Source organism: Thalassophryne amazonica, chromosome 18 (genome assembly GCF_902500255.1).
Source record: "Thalassophryne amazonica chromosome 18, fThaAma1.1, whole genome shotgun sequence".
NCBI lineage: Eukaryota > Metazoa > Chordata > Actinopteri > Batrachoidiformes > Batrachoididae > Thalassophryne > Thalassophryne amazonica.
Genome location: NC_047120.1, coordinates 16,083,400 through 16,105,990, shown reverse-complemented (window position 1 = coordinate 16,105,990; position 22,591 = coordinate 16,083,400). Strand labels below are relative to the sequence as shown.

Genomic DNA, 22,591 nt, shown 5'->3' with positions numbered 1-22,591 from the left:
AAAAAAAAAGCAAATTATTGGTTGAGTTAATAGGGTTTCAAAAAGGAATAGTTTGCACGATCTGTCATGCTTACTTATCATGTTACAGGGTATGTCATACGTCTTAGAATCCAATGGATTTTGACTTTGTTTGACCTTTACTTTGGAGACCAAGCATTCAGCACAGTCAGAACTATTCCATTTATTAATCCTTTTATTCCAACCAATAATTTGCATCACTTTTTACCAAAATTGGAGTAACTTTAACTTTTGACCTCTGTATAATCTGAAACTGACCTTTGCCATTTTTGCCGTTTTTACCCCATAACTCCAGATCATTCAGTCACAGACAGTCCACACTATACGTTTTTGGATTTGTTATGATCAGACAAATAATGTGGTATAGTTTTCAACATGATTGGAGCATTTTTAAATTTTGACCCCTGCGTTATTCTTTATTGACCCCTGTAGCTCATTAGAGGTCAGCTCCAGGATGGCTCCATATCTGAAAATAAACAGTCAATTTAGAATATGTGTGCCAAATTCCATGTTTTTATCACAAAATGAAGAATTGTTTTGCTATGCTGCCCCACTATTGCCTGATCCTCTCCAAAAGTTAATCATCTCAAGATATCTGCCCAAGTAATATTCCCACCAGGTTTGGTGAAAATCCATTCAGCTGTTTATTAGTTAACCTGTTCACAGACACGCACATACAGGACCGATTACAATGCCCTGCTTTACTGCTCCGCTGGCATGCAGAGTGATAAAGATGATTCATTTAATTTCCTGAATTCGCTTAGTCCAGTTAAGGGGCAGAGGGAGGCTGGAGCCTTTTCCCATGATCACTGAGTGAGAGGTGAGGTACAACCTGGACTGGCCGCTAGTCTATTGCAGGGCCACATGTAAACAGAAACGCGTGTCTACGGTCAATTTGGAGTCACCAGTTCATCAAATCCATGTCTTTGGAAGTGGGAGGAAACACAGGAAGAACATGCAACATCCACACAGAAAGGACCAGGTGGGAAGCAAACCAGTGACCATTTAGCTCTGAGGCAACAGTGCTACCCAGACAGGTAGTACAGGGAATGTAAAGTCTCCATATTGGTAGCCCAACCGCCTATCCCACTGAGCTACCCGCTCTACATCATCATCATAATCTATCTTTAGCTATGAAAAACAAGTGATCAGTTTTTGCAAATGAAAAATACTTTATTTGCATACAGAAAATAAAATTTCTATAATCACAGTATGTCAACAAACAGTAACAGTAGTACCAAAGTAAACAGAAGTGTGAGTGAGCTGAACCCAAATTCTGTTGGAATAGATGAACAACATTATCATTCAAAGAGACAGTGTGGTCAAATATGGCACAAATTTTCTTGTTTTAATCATTTATTTATTACTGTTACTATAAGCCTGTGAAAGTCGTACTTCAGCCTCATTCAGCTGCCAAATTTATGGAGAATTACTTGAAAACTAATGAGTCAGTTCCCCTGAATCACAAGCTCAAAGTGCTTTACATGGATGCTTCACATTCACACACCGATGCCAGGGTGCTGCCATGCAAGGCGCTCGGACTCGAACCAAACACCTTTTACTTAAACTCATTAGTAATAGTTACTGTTCTAACAGTGAGCTCACATTAAGTTAATTTCTGAAAAGATTTGAATTATGTAATTCTCATAAATTTAGTATTTGGGGAGGTGATGGTCTAGTGGTTAAGCACTGGGCTTCAGACCAGGGGATCCTCAGTTCAAACCCCAGTCTGACTGGAAAATCACTCACAGTGCAGCAGATAACAGAATATTTACAGAGGAATCCTTCAAATGGTGATACAAGCACCAAATTTGGCAAAAGTACACCTTAGATATTACTTTTTTGAAAAAAACAGATGGGCCACTTGAATTTTCAATAGGCGGCCATGTAGGGGTCAATTGAAGAATTACATAGGGGTCAACATATAAAAATGCTCCAGTCATATTGAAAACTACACAACATTAATTGTCTGATTGTAAAGATTCCAAAAAGGTATAGTTTGGACTATCTATGACTGAATTCTATAGAGTTATGGGGTAAAAACAACAAAAATGGTGATAAAGGTCAGTTTCAGTTTGTACAGGGGTCAAAAGTAGTTGCTCCAATTTTGTTCAAACGTGATGCAAATTATTGGTTGAGTTAATAGGGTTTCGAAAAGGAATAGTTTGCACCATGTATCATGCTTAGTTATCACGTTACGGGGTAACATATGTCACATGTCATAGAACTCAATGGACGTCACGATTATTTGACCTTTACTTTGGAGACCAAGCATTCAACACAGTCAAAACTATTCTATTTATTAATCCAAGTATCTCAATCAACAATCTGCACCATTTTTTACTAAAATTGGAGCAACTTTAACTTGTGACCCCTGTACAAATTGATATTGACCTTTGTCACCATTCTTAGGGTTTTTACCCCATAACTCCATAATATTCAGTCATAGATAGTCCAAACTATACGTTTTTGGAATCTTTATGATCAGACAAATAATGTGGTATAGTTTTCAATATGACTGGAGCATTTTTATATTTTAACCCCTGTGTAATTCTTCAATTGACCCCTATGTGGCCGCCTATTGAAAACTCAAGTGGCCTGTCATTTTTTTCAAAAGAGCAATGTCTAAGGAGAATTTGTGCTAGATTTGGTGCTTGTATCACCATGTGAAGTATTGTTTCAGTTATTTGCTGCACTATCAGAGCCTTTGGGCAAAGTCCTTAATCCCCAAGTTGCTCCCGGTGTGTAGTGAGCGCCTTGTATGGCAGTAACCTGGCACCGGTGTGTGAATGTGTTTGTGTGAATGGGTGAATGTGAGGCATAATTGTAAAGCACTTTGAGCATCTTCTGCAGATGGAAAAGTGCTATATAAATGCAGTTCATTTACCATTTATTTCCATGCAAGTGAAACTGAAGACCGATCTGAAAATAATTCTTGGTGGTGCATTCAGGTGCCGTGGTGACAGCAATGGCAACCAACAAATAATGCACACAACCATTGTCACAGTAACAGTAGTTGAAGAGAACAGCAGATGCTGATTATTATGAACATGCTGTTGAGAGAATGGATGCACTTGTTGCGTACCAGATGTTGTACAGTATCAGTTTTTGTTGGGGTTTACAGACGAGGTGGTGAATGCAAATGTTTGTTCCAGCATCTCTCTTAGCGTTTTATGGCAGTGAAAGACTTCAGGTACATGACTTTGAAATAAAAAGGTGCATCATAGGGGCAATGTGCACTCTGTGCTGAACCTGTAGCACCGTTCAGGAGGTGAGAGGCGGGGCCACATATAGACAGACACTCACACCTACAGTCAACTTAGAGTGACTAGTTCACTAAACCTGCATGTCTTTGGAAGTGAGGACGCCGGTGCAACTGGAGGAAACCAATGCAAACACTGATACCTTTACAGTGTCAAATCTCACGCGTAATCACGTTCTCGCTGGGGAGGCCGAGATTTCGTTGTCAGTGTAAACAAGCGTTTGCGGCAACTTGTTTGCAACATTGCGCCGTTATGGAGGTGAGTTCAACCAAAATATGCATTTAGGTGGTTTGCGGCTGGTGTGCCACTAATACTCCCACCCCTAAAGATAAGTTAGTTTCTATGTTGACCTACACCGCGGATGCTTCAAGTACCAGCGTGTGGATTTTAATAGTGTACTGGAATAAACTGAAAGCAGTGGTACGGTGGAACATACACCTTTACCAGCCAGTTTGTGACTGGTTGAACACACCTTACTCAGTTAAATAGCTGTTAGTTGAGCAGTCAGAGGTGGAAAATATGTCAGGTTGGTGATTTGCAGGAGCAGAGTCTAGGTCCTCGTTACAGACAGACTCTCCAGAAATTTGAAATGAAGAGATTTCAACAATTAAAAAAAAAAACAGCCAAAATATTTAAATATTTCTCTATATGTAGATACAGTGGCTTGCAAAAGTAATCAGCCCCTTAGTATATCACACATTTTAATTTAAGGCATTTCAAATACAAAAAAGTAAATCAAGCTTCTCAATATAAAAAAAAATTCTAATTTTTTTTCCCATAAACTCAAGCTGAAAGTAAATCTCTGCAAGTTAATATAAATTAATTAAAAATATAAAAGCCAAGATGATGGGTTGCATAAGTAATCAGTCCCTTTGGTATATTACCTGTAAATAATCAGTTTTCTTCAGACAAGTCAGGGGATGGATACGTGAACATTTCCAAGTCATTGAATGTGTTGAACTTTATTTACATCAATTATGAAGAAATGCAGATAGTTGGCACTCTGTGATAAATCTATGTAGACAGTTCTCAAAAACTGAGTGGCTGTGCAAGAAGAAGAAGAAGAGTGAGGGAAGCCACCAAGACAGCCAGACAACCTAGAAGAAGTTACAGGCTTCTGTGGCTGTGATTGGAGAAATTGTGCACAGTGCAAATTTTGCATTTTATATCCCCAGTCATACAGCTTCACAATGAAGTGGTGTAGAGGAGGATTTTCTTAAAAAGAAGCCCTGAAAGTTCAGCTACAGTTTGCCAGAAGGTACATCTGAGATGCAAGCCTAGATTTGATGTTCTGGTGAAAGAAAACCCTCCTCTGTATCACTTCATCATGAAGCCACATAAGCTTGTAACTTCTTCTGTGTCGTCTGGGTGTCTTGGTGGCTTCCCTCACTCTTCTCCTTCTTGCACAGTCACTCAGTTTTTGAGAACTGTCTGCGACACACAGATTTACCATAGTGTCAAACTGTATTTCTTCATAACAGATGTAAATAAAGTCCAAGACATATTCATTGACTTGGAAATGTTCATGTATTCATCTCCTGAATAGTCTGAAGAAAACTGGCAATAAAACTGATTATTTACAGGTATTATACCAAAGAGGCTGATTACTCGTGCAACCCATCATCTTAGCTTTTATATTTTAATTACTTTATATCAACTTGTAGAGATTTACTTTCAGTTTGAGTCCAAGGAAAATCATTTTAGAATTTTTTATATTGAGAAGCCTGATTTACTTTTTGTATTTGAAATGCCAGAAACAAATTAAAATGCATGAAATACGAAGGGGCTGAATACTTCTGCAAGCCACTGTATGTAGAACCATCCATCTGTGTCGAGAACTGGTTGAATTCTTTGTTGAAATCCTTACATCGCAAATGTCTGGAGGGTCTGTCCATCTAGTAGGTAAAACACAGACCCATTTTTTTTAAATTCACTGTTCCACTTTTGTGCTTTGGAAAATGGTTCTCAGTAACATAATGTCCATAAAACTGAATACATTTGGCTTATAATGGAAAAACCGCTGGTGCGGTGCCGTAAACAATCGAGGCAAAGTTTATTTCTGCTCTTCGCTCTGCTGCCGCAGTGTTGGAGCCACAGCTCCGTGTGGTGGAGAGGTGGGAGGAGACGGTCTTTTAAGTGGCAACGGATCCCCCGGTGCCACCAAAGCCACTACATTCTCCTTCTTTGACAGCCAAAATGCTGGGTAGAGAGGCTCCAGGAACTCTGCCTCGTACTGGTGGATGAGGGTCATGGGATCGTCCACGCCGTAGAACGCCAGGAGGCCGCGTGTGTAGTCCACATAGACTCCGATACGTGCGAACTTTGCCACGCTGAGCGGGATTTCCACGTCACTATGCCAAGCAGAGAAGGTGCGGCCATTCCACTGGAGACACCAGGAAAAGTTGTTTCCAGTGATGCAGCTGTTGCTGTTGCTGCCTTTGCGGTCGATGCACTTGTAGGTCAGGCCGATGTGCGTGCCCTCCCCGCTTATATCGGCCTCGAAGTAGTGCCGCCCCAGATAGAAGCTCTGTGTTGCCAGGACCTGGCGCCAGTTTTCAAACCTCTCAGGAATGTCAGGATAAGGATGCTGCCAGGGCGTGGTATTAGTCACCTTCCTGTTTTCCTCTTTCAGATGCAGGAACTTGTGGGTTGTGTTGGGGTCAAAACTGACACTGGTGGCATCTGGGAGAGGATTGTGAAAACAGTTAGTTTGCTTCAGTCAGCAGCACCGGACACTGTATTTTTCTTAGGCATTTCCAATCATTAAATTGTTAGATGCATTATGTGAAATATGCAAACCGAAGTTGAGTTGTGAGTAGAGGTGGGCAATACCGGGAATTTTGGTATTGATCTGATACCAAGTAAATACAGGCCCAGTATCGCCGATAGATACTTTTTCATATTTAAGCTTCATGGATCCAAAGGATCCAAAAGACCTAGGACAGAATTTCAACATTTTTGTTTAAAAAAATATCACTCAAAACAACTTAAAACCAAATCTCCTGAGGCAGAGGGCTGACAAATCACAATACAAGGGTGCGCTGCTCCGTGTTGTGTGACACAGCACAGCGCTGCTCTTACAGACAGAGAGTAGACCTTGATGAATCTGCGTGCGCAGCAGTCAGTGCATGCAGGAGAGAAAAAAAGCTTGAGTATCGATCTTTTTACACAAAGATCGTTCAATATCAATACCAGCGTTGGTATCGATATTAGGATCAGTCCGCCCACCTCTAGTTGTGAGGAGGAGTTGAGGAATAATTTCATGACTATGGTTTTCCATTCAAAATGTGCACTACATGCTGGAACAAGCTCTTTTTAACTTCCAAATATCTTTGATTTTGAAAATAAATAAATAAATAATGGACACAGGGTCTTGGGAGGATACCGCAAGAAGGAAGTGGATGGTGAGGATTTGACCAAATCCAAAATATACCTGATTTTGCAGATCAGTGCAGTATGCCTCATTCAGCCAAACCTGTCTGGTGTGGCTGAATGAATAATGAGTTGTGGAGTTCAGAACAACTGTTTCACGTCATTAGATTTAGTCTCAAAATGCACTCAAACCTGCAGAGGTAAATACAGTGTCTTGTGACTTCTGTCTCAGTAAGCCAATATTCCGAGTATCACAGCAACAGCTGAGAACACTAAAGCTTCTCCAGTCAGCCACAGAAGTCTGCAAGTCCTTCAGAGTCATCATTGGTGTCTTGATGGCTTCCTTCATTAGTCTCCTTCTTGCATGGCAAATTATTATTTTGACCACGTTGAATGCTTGGTTTCCAAAGTAAACGTCAAATAAGGTTGACAGATTCTATGGCATCCTTCACCCTGTTCCCTCATGATAACTAAGCATGGCAGATGGTGCAGGTTATTCCATTTTCAAACCCTACTAACCAATATTGGTCAACACGAATTTTCTTGCATGGAGTTTTTCAACGGATTTGGGGTAATTTGGGGGCGCTGAATCCGAATCACATCACGTTCTTGAGATATGAAAACATATTTTTTCTATCAAGCATTGAAGCAAAAACTGCAGTCTTGCACACCTCTTCGGAGCCATAAACAATATTATGGCTCTTGTTCACATTTCACGAACTTGGTTTAAAAACTATGCTTTTGAAGCAGCTTTTGTGCACGATTAGTGGTGTCAAACCCACGAGTGAATGAGCAGGTTTTGTGTAATCCATCAACACAGAACATGCAGTTTGCCAAAGAACATGATGTTATAGAGGAAATCTGAGCTCGGAGTCAGATTCAGCATCCCAAAGTGACCCTAAATCAGTTCTTAAAGTCTATGCAAGAGTTTAATTTTCTTTTTGACCAGTGTAATTTATATCACTGTTCAGCAAAGTTTGAGAAACTTTAACTTTTGAAACTTGTGCCAACTGAAACTGACCTTTGTCACCATTTCTGATGTGTTTACCCATACAGGCTCAAATCTTTTATGAGGTGGTGCTTAAGGTGCAACAGACCCCCCTGATGATTTTTAAAATCTTTGAAATGCAACTCGTCTTAGTCATAAATCTATTCTACCATGCAGAAAACTTAGTCTGTTCAAATTTTGTGTTACCACCAATGCTTTGAGATTTTGCATTTTCATTTTATATGAAAAATCCATATCTTAAGAACCAATCATCCTAGAGACTTGCATTAGGCTCAAATTGTGCAGAAACCACAAGCATATATTCAACTTTAATAGCAACTATAGGCCTATTGGCCTTAGTTTTTGAGATATTTAAGAAAAAACACATTTTCATACAAAACAAAATGCAAAATTTCACAGCGGTGGTGGCATATGTAAACATAGTTCATTTTCAACAAAAAATTAACAGAGTACATTTTCTGCATGGTAGAACAGATTTATGACTAAGACAGGTTTATTTCCAGAGGTTGGAGGATGAGATGCTCCCTAGTGGTGCTGAAGGTTCTATAATGTCTTAACATGACATGGTCAAGGTCTTTTAACTCCTTCTTAATGATCATGGTTGACTACAACTGGTAGTTTCTCTTTGCCAACAAAAAAGGATGAGTTGTAGATTTACACAAGTTGGGAATGCTCTTGGAGCCATTTCTGAACAACTGCATATTTCAAGATTATCAGTTCAAATAACTGTACCTAAGTATAAGTTAGTCAGATCAAACTCAGACCTTGGAAGATCTGTCGCAATATGTTTCCCTGAAATCTGGCTCAGTGAACATATCCCCAGAGCTCTGCAACTTCCTGGCTTCCAGCTGCTGTGCACGCACCATGTAACAGAGCTTTCTGTGACAATGAGAGGAGGTCGAACATGCTTTTATATAAATGAAGGCTGGTGTACAGATGTCACAGTGCTGAATAGGATGTGCAGCCCTCAGCTGAAAACTTTTTTCATAAACAGTCAGCCATTTTATTTAATGTTGAAGTCTCCTCATTTATGCTGGTTGGTGTGTATATTCCAACACAGGTGTGCATAATGGAAGTGCAGCAGCAGCTCGCTGACCAGATCACAGACAGAGAGGAAATATCCAGACTCTCTGCTCATCATACTGGGGGATTTTAACAGAGCAATTCTCAGTCATGAACTCTGCAAATACAGACAGCACATCATGTGTCCCACCAGGGATGCAAACATTCTTGACCACTGCTACACCACAATAAAGGCAGAAGTTAAAATCTGCAAAGCCTGTAGTGAAGACAGTAAAGAAGTGGATGGTTGAATTGAGCAGGAGCTACAGGCCTGTTTTGACTGCACAGACTGGAGTGCCTTTGAAGGTGCATCTACAGGCAGTCATGGACTTTGTGACACTGTGACATCTTACATCAGTTTTTGCTACTCTAAGAGGCTGAAAAACCAATTCTCAGCTAATGACCCTGTGCCAGTGTGGAGAGGTCTTCAGCATGCCACCAACCTACAATACCCCCCCCCCCCCCCCCCCCCGTGGAGAACCCCCAACTGGCTGAGGAACTGAACATGTTTTTTGCAAGATTTGAAAGAGGCCCTCACCCACACCAATAACAGTGGACTACCTGCCCCCCCCCCCCCCCAGTTGGTCTTCTGGTTTGGTCAGAACAAATTGGACTTTCTCAAAACTATGGAGATGATAGTGGACACTTTGTGGTTCCTGGGATCCACCATCTCTTGGGATCTGAAGCGGACCTCCCACATAGACTCCATCAGGAAAAAGACAAAGCAGAGGATGTACTTTCTCAGACAGCTCAGGAAATTCAACCTGCCCCAGGAACTGCTCATCATCTTCTACACATCCATCATTCAGTCTGTCCTGTGACTCTCCATCTCTGTTTGGTTTCCCTCTGCCTCAAAACATGACAGACACAGACTTCAAACAAACTGTCAGGTCTGCAGAAACAATCATCAGAGCCAGCTTGCCCTTCATCCAGGACTTATACCGGTCTAGGACCAGGAAGCAAGCTGGTAACATCTCTGCAGACCCCTCACACCCTGGACACACACTGTTTAAACTCCTCCCCTCTGGTCAACGTTACAGAGCCCTGTACGTCAAAACCATAGACATGGCCAAACTCAGCTCTCTTGACCTGCAGAAAGGGAGCATGAGAAAGATGCTCTGCCAAACAGTCCTCTGTCGGGGATTTTGGCTGGAAAACTTTCACGAGAAAGTTTGTGCATGTGTAAATAAGGTTTGGGGCAGGGGTGTCATGTTTTTGTGTTAATTTGACAATTGACATTACATTGTATTCTCTCTCTGCTTTCTACAGCCTTGGAACTCTGTCTTTCTCTGACCTGATGTGAAGTACAGATACTCTATGATTTATATGTTATTATTTTCTAATATGTAACTATATATATATATATATATATATATATATATATATATATATATATATATATATATATATATATATAAAATTTTCTCTGATATATTGATACTCTATATAAATTTCGTATATATTATGATTTTCTCTGATGTATAACATATATCTATTATATATAGATACACTGACTTATATATATATTTTCATTGTCTCTGCTCTATAAATATCTTATGTTTTATATAGAAATATAATGTATTCATTAGTCAATATTTAGTTTTATTTATATATATACACTCAACAAAAATATAAACGCAACACTTTTGGTTTTGCTCCCATTTTGTATGAGATGAACTCAAAGATCTAAAACTTTTTCCACATACACAATATCACCATTTCCCTCAAATATTGTTCACAAACCAGTCTAAATCTGTGATAGTGAGCACTTCTCCTTTGCTGAGATAATCCATCCCTCCTCACAGGTGTGCCATATCAAGATGCTGATTAGGCACCATGATTAGTGCACAGGTGTGCCTTAGACTGCCCACAATAAAAGGCCACACTGAAAGGCGCAGTTTTATCACACAGCACAATGCCACAGATGTCGCAAGATTTGAGGGAGCGTGCAGTTGGCATGCTGACAGCAGGAATGTCAACCGGAGCTGTTGCTCGTGTACTGAATGTTCATTTCTCTACCATAAGCCGTCTCCAAAGGCGTTTCAGAGAATTTGGCAGTACATCCAACCAGCCTCACAACCGCAGACCACGTGTAACCACACCAGCCCAGGACCTCCACATCCAGCATGTTCACCTCCAAGATTGTCTGAGACCAGCCACTCGGACAGCTGCTGGAACAATCGGTTTGCATAACCAAAGAATTTCTGCACAAACTGTCAGAAACCGTCTCAGGGAAGCTCATCTGCATGCTCGTCGTCCTCATCGGGGTCTCGACCTGACTCCAGTTCGTCGTCGTAACCGACTTGAGTGGGAAAATGCTCACATTCGCTGGCGTTTGGCACGTTGGAGAGGTGTTCTCTTCACGGATGAATCCCGGTTCACACTGTCCAGGGCAGATGGCAGACAGCGTGTGTGGCGTTGTGTGGGTGAGCGGTTTTCTGATGTCAATGTTGTGGATCGAGTGGCCCATGGTGGCAGTGGGGTTATGGTATGGGCAGGCATCTGTTATGGACGAAGAACACAGGTGCATTTTATTGATGGCATTTTGAATGCACAGAGATACCGTGACAAGATCCTGAGGCCCATTGTTGTGCCATACATCCAAGAACATCACCTCATGTTGCAGCAGGATAATGCACGGCCCCATGTTGCAAGGATCTGTACACAATTCTTGGAAGCTGAAAATGTCCCAGTTCTTGCATGGCCGACATACGCACCGGACATGTCACTCATTGCGCATGTTTGGGATGCTCTGGACCGGCGTATATGACAGCGTGTACCAGTTCCTGCCAATATCCAGCAACTTTGCACAGCCATTGAAGAGTAGTGGACCAACATTCCACAGGCCACAATTGACAACCTGATCAACTCTATGCGAAGGAGATGTGTTGCACTGCATGAGGCAAATGGTGGTCACACCAGATACTGACTATTATCCCCCCCCCAATAAAAAAAAACTGCACCTTTCAGAGTGGCCTTTTATTGTGGACAGTCTAAGGCACACCTGTGCACTAATCATCGTGTCTAATCAGCATCTTGGTATGGCACACCTGTGAAGAGGGATGGATTATCTCAGCAAAGGAGAAGTGCTCACTATCACAGATTTAGACTGGTTTGTGAACAATATTTGAGGGAAATGGTGATATTGTGTATGTGGAAAAAGTTTTAGATCTTTGAGTTCATCTCATACAAAATGGGAGCAAAACCAAAAGTGTTGCGTTTATATTTTTGTTGAGTGTATATATATATATATATATATATATATATATATGTCTCTTCAAATGACTAAATTAGTTGACTTTACTGACACTATCTGCTTCTCTATCATATATTAGTGTGTGTGCATAATGTCTGTGTTTACAGTGTTTGCAAAATACCTGTCTACAGTCTAGTCTATATCAGAATATTCTATTGCTGTTAATCCCACTATGAATATTAAAATACGACAAACCATTTGTCCATAGCTACATGCGTGACGTTTGCAGAAAAAAAAAAAAAAAACGGGTGAAAATCAATTATGATGGATTAAATGCGCTGTGTCTGCCAAACAGCACTGAGTGGAGCGGGTCGGATGACCAGTCTAAGATGGCGGCCCCACAGCTCGTCAGTACCAATACGTGGTAGTGGTCGATGCGGCGTCTACTCTTTATAATGTCTATGTTCAAAACAACCAGACACAGGAACAGTTTCTTTCCACAGGCCATCACACTCACTGATGAACAATTTAACCTGTCAAAACACTCACCAGTTCATGTACAACTTCAATCTGTTTGTCTGTTTTTCATTTGCACACATTTTTCACACATTTTACTATGAATTATTGAGTGTATATTTACACACGCTCATACAGAGACAGTACAGTTCAAACCAGAGTCATATTCCTTGTATTCTGGTGTATTTTGGTGAATAAAGGCTATTTTGATTCTGAAAGGAAACTGATTAGGACGTTCAGGAAGAACACAGGAACCACCAAGGCTCAGGCCTGTCATGACCTAAAAACTGCCAGAACACCAGCATCACTGTGAAGATATTTTTGCATCACCATGGACTGAGAGGGCGTCAACCAAGAAACAAGCCCGTGCTCCAAAACTGACACCTTCAAGCAATAATGAAATTTGCAGCTGCCCACATGGGCAAGCAAAACGCCTTCTGGAGAAACGTTATATGGTCAGACGAGCCAAAGAATGAGCTATTTGCCACAATGACAAGAAGTATGTTTGGAGGAGTAAAAGTGGTGTCAAGCACGGTGGTGGAAGGATCACGCTCTTTGGCTGTTTTGCTGCCAGTGGTACTGTGCACTACACAAAGTGGATGGAATAATAAAGGAGGGGGACTACCTCCAAATTCTTCAACGTCACGTCAAATCAACAGCGAGACTGTTGAAATTTTGCCACAAATGGGTGTTCCGACAGGACAACAACCCAAATGCATGTGAAAACTGGAATGGCCTTCCCAAAGCCCAACCTCAATCCCACTGAAAATTTGTGGGCTACGCTGAAAAACCTGGTATGTGGCAGCAAACCAACCAATTTCAATGATTCTGCAGAGACGAGTGTTCACATATCCAGCCAGAATTAAGCCAGAAGGTTGTTGATCGCTACCAAAAGTACCTGGTTGAGATGGAGCTTGCTCAGGGACATTTAACCAAATATTAGTGGTGGTGTATGTATTTATTTAAACCTGTATGTATAATTTTGACCCTGAGTGGATTAGAGAAGCTCCAAAATAAATTCAAACTTGTGCACCCCGTTCTTGCTTTTTAAAGTAATTAATGATGTAGAATCATTCAACCATGGCAAAAGAACAGTTCAAAGACATCATTAAAAGCTTGAAATTATCAGGACATCCATGACAGTAACTGCAATGAGACTCTGTGGTGAACTCATCAGCAACGTTGACTGCTTACTCGCTCTATCATATACAACCCCAATTCCAATGAAGTTGGGACGTTGTGTAAAAGGCAATTAAAAACAGAATACAATGATTTGCAAATCCTCTTCAAACTATATTCAGTTGAATACACCACAATGACAAGATATTTTGCACTTCATAATACACCACACATTTTCAATGGGCGACAGGTCTGGACTCCAGACAGGCCAGTCTAGTACCCACACTCTTTTACTATGAAGCCACGCTGTTGTAACTCGTGCAGAATGTGTCTTGGCATTGTCTTGCTGAAATAAGCAGGGACGTCCCTGAAAAAGACGTTGCTTGGATGGCAGCATGTGTTGCTCCAAAACCTGGATGTACCTTTCAGCATTGATGGTGCCATCACAGATGAGTAGGTTGTCCATGCCATGGGCACTAACACACCCCGACACCATCACAGATGCTGGCTTTTGAACTTTGCGCTGGTAAGAATCTGGATGGTCTTTTTCCTTTTTCCAAAAACAATTTGAAATGTGGACTTATCAGACCACAGCACACTTTTCCACTTTGTGTCTGTCCATTTCAAATGAGTTCGGGCCCAGAGAATGCGGTGGTGTTTCTGGATGTTGTTGATGTATGGCTTTCGCTTTGCATGGTAGAGTTTTAACTTGCACTTGTAGATGTAGCGACGAACTGTGTTAACTGACAATGGTTTTCTGAAGTGTTCCTGAGCCCGCGCGGTAAGATCCTTTACACAATGATGTCAGTTTTTTAATGCAGTACCACCTGAGGGATTGAAAGTCACGGGCATTCAATGTTGGTTTTCAGCATTGCTGCTTACGTGTAGAAAGTTCTCCAGATTCTCTGAATCTTCTGATTATATTATTGACTGTAGATGATGGAATCCCTAAATTCCTTGCAATAGAACTTTGAGAAACATTGTTCTTAAACTGATGGACTATTTTTTCACGCAGTTGTTCACAAAGTGGTGATCCTCACCCCATCTTTGCTTGTGAACGGCTGAACCTTTTGGGGATGCTCCTTTTATACCCAATCATGACACTCACAATTAGTGTCCTCAGTTCCCAAATGCTTATTGAGTGTTGTTAGAAGGAAAGGTGATGTAACGCAGTGGTAAACATACCACTGTCCCAGCTTTATTGAAACGTGTTGCAGGCATGCATTTCAAAATGAGCAAATATTTGCACAAAAACAAAAGGTTTATCAGTCTGAACATTAAATATCTTGTCTTTGTGGTGTATTCAATTGAATATAGGTTGAAAAGGATTTGCAAATCATTGCATTCGGTTTTTATTTACATTTTACACAATGTCCCAACTTTGTTGGAACTGGGGTTGTACAGCGTGTGGATAAGTGGTCAGAGCACTTGCTTTCAAAACAGTAGGTTCCTGATTCAAGACCCATGCCCATTCTGCATGTATAGGTTTGCTTCAGGAAAGGCATAAAACTTGTGCCAATATCAACATGCAGATCCATAATCAGGTCTGCTGCAGCAACCCAGAGTTAAGCGACAGAAGCCAAAAGATCTTACTTTAATATACGTATATGACCACTATATGGCGCTGTAAAATACCCATAGCTTGATCCGCAACTTCATAAATCACATGCAAATTAAAGGTCGACTTTACGTGTCAAGACGTGGCCCACTGTGCCAAGATTCCCCATTAATCCAAAGTGTATAAGAGAATAATTGCAATTTACTGCATTAAAAAGATGCCAAAATATGAGGTTCTGTATCTATCACAATCCAAAATGTCAAAGCTGAATATACTGTAGTTTTCACAGAGTAACTGACCCAGTGACCCACTCTATTATTCCTGTGCATGTCCTGTTAATCAAGAGGGTCTAATGACTCACAGGGTCTCGTACTACAGACTCTCAGGACTGCATCCAAATAAACTTACACTTGAGGAAGTCAGAACGTGTCACTGGATCCGGTAAAGTCATGTTCTGCTTGGTTGCCACAATCTGCTGGACAGTGGTCTTTATTCCCATCTTGTCTGAAATAGAAGGAAATATTTTTTGTCTTCAAACGTAACACTTTTTAAATTTCTTTACATAAAAACCTACATAAGTCATACATATTGGTTGTTCTTCAGCACCCGTAAGTGACACATTAGCACGAGCTCATGAGGTGACTCATGAACCACACCAGTGGCATTTACTCTTGCTGATACAAAGTGTGTGTGTACACACACACAGTGAACCTGAGCTCCAAAACTGTGACACACAACATATGATTCTTTTGCATGTGTAAACACGCCCAGATAGGCGGTGGATTATCTCTGCATTGCTAACTCAGGTGGATTGTTTAGGTTTCGCTCTGGCCTTACTGTTTTTGCACGTCTCTTTAACCCTTTCCACGTAGGAAGATACTAGCATGGTGCACAGCTCCTGCGTGGAGTCAACGATCACACGGCTGAAGGAGTGCAGGCGGTCCATGAGGCCGATGTAAACGCCAGGCAGAGAAACGTCAGCGACTTGTTTCTTCCATTCTGCATACTCCTGGAGAACAAATGTCAAAGATAAAAGCATGAGCTTTAATATAGATTAGATAGAACTTTATTGATCCCTTGGGAAGACTCGCTTAGGGAAACTGAGGTTCCAGCAGCATTGTATAGCAGCACACTGGATGAGAAGCACAGAGTTCAAAAGTGAAAGTAAAAAAGAAAAACAGTTTGCAAATAGAAATACACAATATAAATACCAGACATAGTGATCAATACTGGTTTACTGGCTACTACTGTTCCTCTCGTTCCCGATCTCTGTCTTCCTATTACTCCTCGCAGGTGTCAGTGTTTTTGTTTGAGACCACAGATTGACATGCACCAAAAGAATGTTCCTACTCCCAATTTTGTTGGAGAAAAAAAAAAAAAAAAAAAAAAAAAATCGCTCAACTGTTTCCAAGTGAGTCCAATTGCAATACCCTGTATTACAGCGGTATAGTTAGGGAGGGGTGTTATTTCAAAAAAATTGGAAATCCATAAATGTTTGCATAGAATATGGAAATATACACGGAATAAACCATAGCAGGATAAATTTTGGGTCATTTGGTTCTAAAAACCCATATGGACAGAGCCAGTGAAGATATCGGGTTCAAAAATCGCTAAAAATATCGACAAACATGTCATATCTTGAGAACCGCTGCACCTAGAGACTTGAAATTTGGCTCCAAATGTTGCTTAACTCCACATTTATATTCAACGTCTATAGTAACAATAAGCCTATCTGGTGTTTTTTAAGAGTAACTGACAAAAAACCTAATTTCAGTACATATGTTCCGATTAATTGTAACAAACAAAATCTATGTAGTTTTTACTTCAGGAACAACAGTTGAGTATAATCATCACATGTAAAGAATGACATGGCCACAATTAACTAATTATAAGCAACAGAGTGGTTTTCTATGTCAACAGCACATATATGACACACGCGTTACTTGAAATTTTCAAACGTTCCGTCCATATGGGTTTTTGGAACCAAATGACCGAAAAATTATACTGTTATGGTTTATTCCATGTAAATTTCCATATTCCATGCAAACATTTATAGATTTCCAAATTTTTTGAAATAACACCCCTCCCTATATAGTGTCAGAAAAAACATGGTTGACCATTGAGAATATTACTGAAGATAATGGCGAGAAATACCCAACATCCAAAAACTTAGTAGGGGCTAACATCAGTTAGGAACCCACAACCCAACAGTTACTGTAGTGTGTAATAGAAGAAAGTGAGCAAGTACTAGGCACACAATTTAGGCATACTGCACCGCTGCCATCTCTTACTGTCCATTGACCCAAATGGTTACAGATTTTGCAGTGGCAGACTTTCTGCTGCAGTTTGCTACATGTCCGCTATCTTTTTTGAATTTCTTCGTCGGTTACCAGGATCCAGCTGCATCATCGTACAGTGTAGTGTCGTCCATTTAAAAACAATGGTAGTAATACGTCATCCAGGTACAGTTTGACTACTACAAAATGCAGACTGAGTGTTGGGACACCCTACGTAATATGACATACTGCTTTCTGCTGACTGTATAGTAAACCTACAACCCCTGGCAATAATTATGGAATCACCAGCCTTGGAGGATGTTCATTCAGTTGTTTAATTTTGTAGAAAAAAAGCAGATCACAGACATGACACAAAACTAAAGTAATTTCAAATGGCAACTTTCTGGCTTTAAGAAACACTATAAGAAATCAGGAAAAAAAAATTGTGGCAGTCAGTAACGGTTACTTTTTTAGACCAAGCAGAGGGAAAAAAATATGGGCTCATTCAATTCTGAGGAATAAATTATGGAATCACCCTGTAAATTTTCATCCCCAAAACTAACACCTGCATCAAATCAGATCTGCTCATTAGTCTGCATCTAAAAAGGAGTGATCACACCTTGGAGAGCTGTTGCACCAAGTGGACTGACATGAATCATGGCTCTAACACGAGAGATGTCATCTGAGGGTAAATCATCATGCAATGTTGCAAAAGATGTTGGTTGTTCAGTCAGCTGTGTCTAAACTCTGGACCAAATACAAACAACATGGGAAGGTTGTTAAAGGCAAACATACTGGTAGACCAAGGAAGACATCAAAGCGTCAAGACAGAAAAAGCAATATGTCTCAAAAATTGAAAATGCAAACCAAAACAAATGAGGAACGAATGGGAGGAAACTGGAGTCAACGTCTGTGACCAAACTGTAAGAAACCGCTTAAAGGAAATGGGATTTACATACAGAAAAGCTCAACGAAAGCCATCATTAACACCTAAACAGAATAAAACAAGGTTACAATGGGCTAAGGAAAAGCAATCGTGGACTGTGGATGACTGGTGGACTGTGGATGACTGGATGAAAGTCATATTCAGTGATGAATCTCGAATCTGCATTGGGCAAGGTGATGATGCTGGAACTTTTGTTTGGTGCCGTTCCAATGAGATTTATAAAGATGACTGCCTGAAGAGAACATGTAAATTTCCACAGTCATTGATGATATGGGGCTACATGTCAGGTAAAGGTACTGGGGAGATGGCTGTCATTACATCATCAATAAATGCACAAGTTTACGTTGATATTTTGGACACTTTTCTTTTCCCATCAATTGAAAGGATGTTTGGGGATGATGAAATCATTTTTCAAGATGATAATGCATCTTGCCATAGAGCAAAAACTTTGAAAACATTGCTTGCAAAAAGACACATAGGGTCAATGTCATGGCCTGCAAATAGTCCGGATCTTAATCCAATTGAAAATCTTTGGTGGAAGTTGAAGAAAATGGTCCATGACAAGGCTCCAACCTGCAAAGCTGATCTGGCAACAGCAATCAGAGAAAGTTGGAGCCAGATTGATGAAGAGTACTGTTTGTCACTCATTAAGTCCATGCCTCAGAGACTGCAAGCTGTTATAAAAGCCAGAGGTGGTGCAACAAAATACTAGTGATGTGTTGGAGCGTTCTTTTGTTTTTCATGATTCCATAATTTTTTCCTCAGAATTGAGTGATTCCATATTTTTTTCCCTCTGCTTGGTCTAAAAAAGTAACCGTTACTGACTGCCACAATTTTTTTACTGATTTCTTATAGTATTTCTTAAAGCCAGAAAGTTGCCATTTGAAATGACTTTAGTTTTGTGTCGTGTCTGTGATCTGCTTTTTTTTCTACAAAATTAAACAACTGAATGAACATCCTCTGAGGCCGGTGATTCCATAATTTTTGCCAGGGGTTGTAGAATGAATATTGGGATGTAGCCGTTGGCTTTTAGATAGTTGCCATGGCACCCAAGGCAAATAGAGCTGTTGTGAAAAGTAGTTTTTTAGTTCAAAAAATGCAGACAGTTTGCCAGAGAAATATGCTTTGAGATGGTTATTGTTGTGTGGGTCGCTGAAGAGGAGGTACTGCTGGCCCACCACCAGAGGGCGCCCTGCCTGAAGTGCGGGCTTCAGGCACGAGAGGGCGCTGCCGCCTCACGGGAACAGCCGGGAGTGACAGCTGTCACTCTTCAACTCATGACAGCTGTCACCTATCTCCACATTATCAACCATTCCACAAAGGCCGGACGACATCTCCACCCCGCTGCCGAGATATCGCCTACCATTGGAGGTAATTTCCTCAGCCTTAGTCTGTGCCGTATCGCACGTAATCGTTGTCTGATTCTCTACAGGACTTCCTGGAGGCTTGTGTCAGCTGGAGGCTGAGCTGGTCGCGGACGACAGGGTGACAAGCCGCACCCTTCCCGACCCGTGAAGACAAGTGTCTGTATTAGATCTGTAGAAAGACTGTGTTCATATTTGCGGAGGTGGAGGTGTAATTCCCACCTGCATTATCTGAACTGTGTGCGAGGAGTTGCTGAGTGTCACCACACTCACCTCGTTTTCTGTTTTTGTTTCTTGCCAGCAGTACCAGATCCGACAGCCGGAGACGGTGGCCACCTGGGGACTCAGGACTTGGCGGCTCCAGTATCCTCCGGGTTCCGTGGCAGTGGAAATCGTGTGGGATCAGGCTCTTCTCTGGACTGACGTCTCCTATCCTCGAGCCTGGCCACACGTCACCTTTGTACATTTGACTATAATCCAAATTCTGCATTTGTCTGTATTTCGTTGTGCACATTTCACAACAGTAAAGTGTTGTATTTTTGGCTCATCTATTGTCCGTTCATTTACACCCCCTGTCGTGGTTCCTTGTCACTACACTTTCCTAACTTGATATCTCGGCCAACGTCATGGATTCCGAGGGGCATCAACCATCGAGTGAACAACCAATGGAAGAGCAGGGTGCACAGGTGCCAGCAGGAGGCGTGGTAGGTGAGTTTCAGCAAATCCTCACCGCCTTCACTGCTCGGTTAGATTTAATGACCGAACAGAACGTCATACTCAATCGTAGGATGGAGGCTCTCACCGCTCAGGTGGAAGCACGCGCAAAGGGTGCGGCTGCAGCCCTTCCTCCTGCTGTCCTGGTGCCAAATACAGACATTCCACTGGTCATTCAACGAACCCCCCCACCATCCTCTGAAGCATTCATAAGTCCCCCGGAACCGTACGGAGGCTGTGTGGAGACGTGCGCTGACTTCTTAATGCAGTGTTCACTCGTCTTTGCACAGCGTCCTGTCATGTATGCGTCAGAATCCAGCTGGGTGGCTTATGTGATCAATTTGCTTCGAGGTGAGGCACGCACCTGGGCTATGGCGCTTTGGGAGCAGAATTCACGGCTCCGAAAGACATATTCTGGGTGTGTGAGGGAGTTCAGAACAGTTTTTGATCACCCAAACAGAGGCAAGACTGCTTCAACAGTGCTGCTGTCTATGAGACAGGGGCGTCGGAGTGCACCCGAGTATGCGGTCGACTTCCGCATCGCGGCTGCGAGGTCCGGCTGGAATACTGCTGCACTCCGCGCCGCCTTCGTAAACGGACTGTCGTCGGTCCTGAAGGAGCATCTGGTGGCTAAGGATGAGCCGCGGGATTTGGACGGGCTTATTGATCTAGTTATACAATTGGACAATTGGTTAGAAGAACGCTGTCGGGAGCGAGACGAAGGACGTGACCAGGCACACGTTCCTCTCCCTTCCGGGTCCGAAAAAGTTCCGCCCTCCCCACACTCCTCAGCCTCAGCGCTCCGTGCGACAACAGCTCCCCCTGCTGATGATGCTATGGACACGAGCAGGGCTAAATTTAGAGCTTCCAATAGACAGAGGAGACTGGCCCGTGGGGAGTGCTTTATCTGTGGCTCGAGCGAGCATCAGCAGAGAGACTGCCCCAAACGGTTAAACACCAATGCTCGCTCTTAGGAACTGGGCTAAGATTGGGCCAGGAAATTCACGTGGGACACACACGCATTTCTGCACGGCTCCCAGTTATGATCCTGAGTGGGGATCTAACCCTTCAAGCCCCAGCACTGGTGGATATGGGGTCGGAAGGGAATCTGCTGGACAGCAGATGGGCAAGGGAAGTAGGGCTCCCTCTAGTGGTGCTCCATTCACCACTGAAGGTACGGGTGCTAGATGGCACCCTTCTTCCCTTAATTACACACAAGACACAACCAGTAACTCTGGTAGTGTCTGGGAATCATCGGGAGGAGATAGAGTTTTATGTAACTCCTTCTACCTCCAGCGTAATTTTGGGCTTCCCATGGATGATAAAACACAATCCCCGGATTGATTGGCCGTCTGGGGTTGTGGCTCAGTGGAGCGAAACCTGCCACCGGGAGTGTTTAGGATCCTCGGTTCCCCCCGGTTTGACTGCTAATGAGGAGGTTAAAGTCCCCCCCAATCTGACAGCGGTGCCTGAAGAGTACCACGATCTTGCTGACATTTTCAGCAAAGATCTGGCACTCACTCTTCCCCCTCACCGGCCGTACGATTGTGCCATTGATTTGATCCCGGGCGTTGAGTACCCGTCCAGCAGGCTGTACAACCTCTCATGTCCTGAACGCGAATCAATGGAGACCTACATCCGGGGCTCGTTAGCTGCTGGGCTGATCCGGAACTCCACCTCCCCGATGGGTGCCAGTTTCTTTTTGTGGGCAAGAAAGACGGCGGACTCCGTCCATGCATTGATTACAGAGGGCTGAACGAGATCACAGTTCGCAACCGATACTCTCTGCCCCGTTAGATTCAGGGTTCACGCCCCTGCATGGAGCCCAAATCTTCACCAAACTTGATCTTAGGAACACGTATCACCTGGTTCGGATCCGGAAGGGAGACGAGTGGAAGACGGCATTCAACACCCCGTTAGGTCATTTTGAGTACCTGGTCATGCCGTTTGGCCTCACTAACGCCCCCGCGACGTTTCAGGCTTTGGTAAATGACGTCTTGCGGGACTTCCTGCACCGATTCGTCTTCATGTATCTAGACGATATACTCATCTTTTCCCCGGATCCTGAGACCCATGTCCAGCATGTACGTCAGGTCCTGCAGCGGTTGTTGGAGAACCGGCTGTTTGTGAAGGGCGAGAAGTGCGAGTTCCACCGCACTTCTTTGTCCTTCCTGGGGT

At 42.4% G+C, this 22,591-nt stretch overlaps 1 protein-coding gene across 1 annotated transcript in view; it reads right to left on the bottom strand.

Moving 5' to 3' along the window:
• Positions 1–4,972: 4,972 nt before the first annotated feature.
• trim16 (tripartite motif containing 16) overlaps positions 4,973–22,591 on the bottom strand; it is a 31,540-nt gene continuing 13,921 nt past the window's right edge. Inside the window, exons 4-6 of the mRNA XM_034194474.1 lie at positions 15,951–16,122; positions 15,522–15,617; positions 4,973–5,963 (exon numbers count right to left, since the gene is read on the bottom strand). Of these exons, the coding sequence (XP_034050365.1) occupies positions 5,335–5,963; positions 15,522–15,617; positions 15,951–16,122 (897 nt within the window). The 3' untranslated portion in view covers positions 4,973–5,334. The remainder of the gene's footprint in view (positions 5,964–15,521; positions 15,618–15,950; positions 16,123–22,591) is intronic.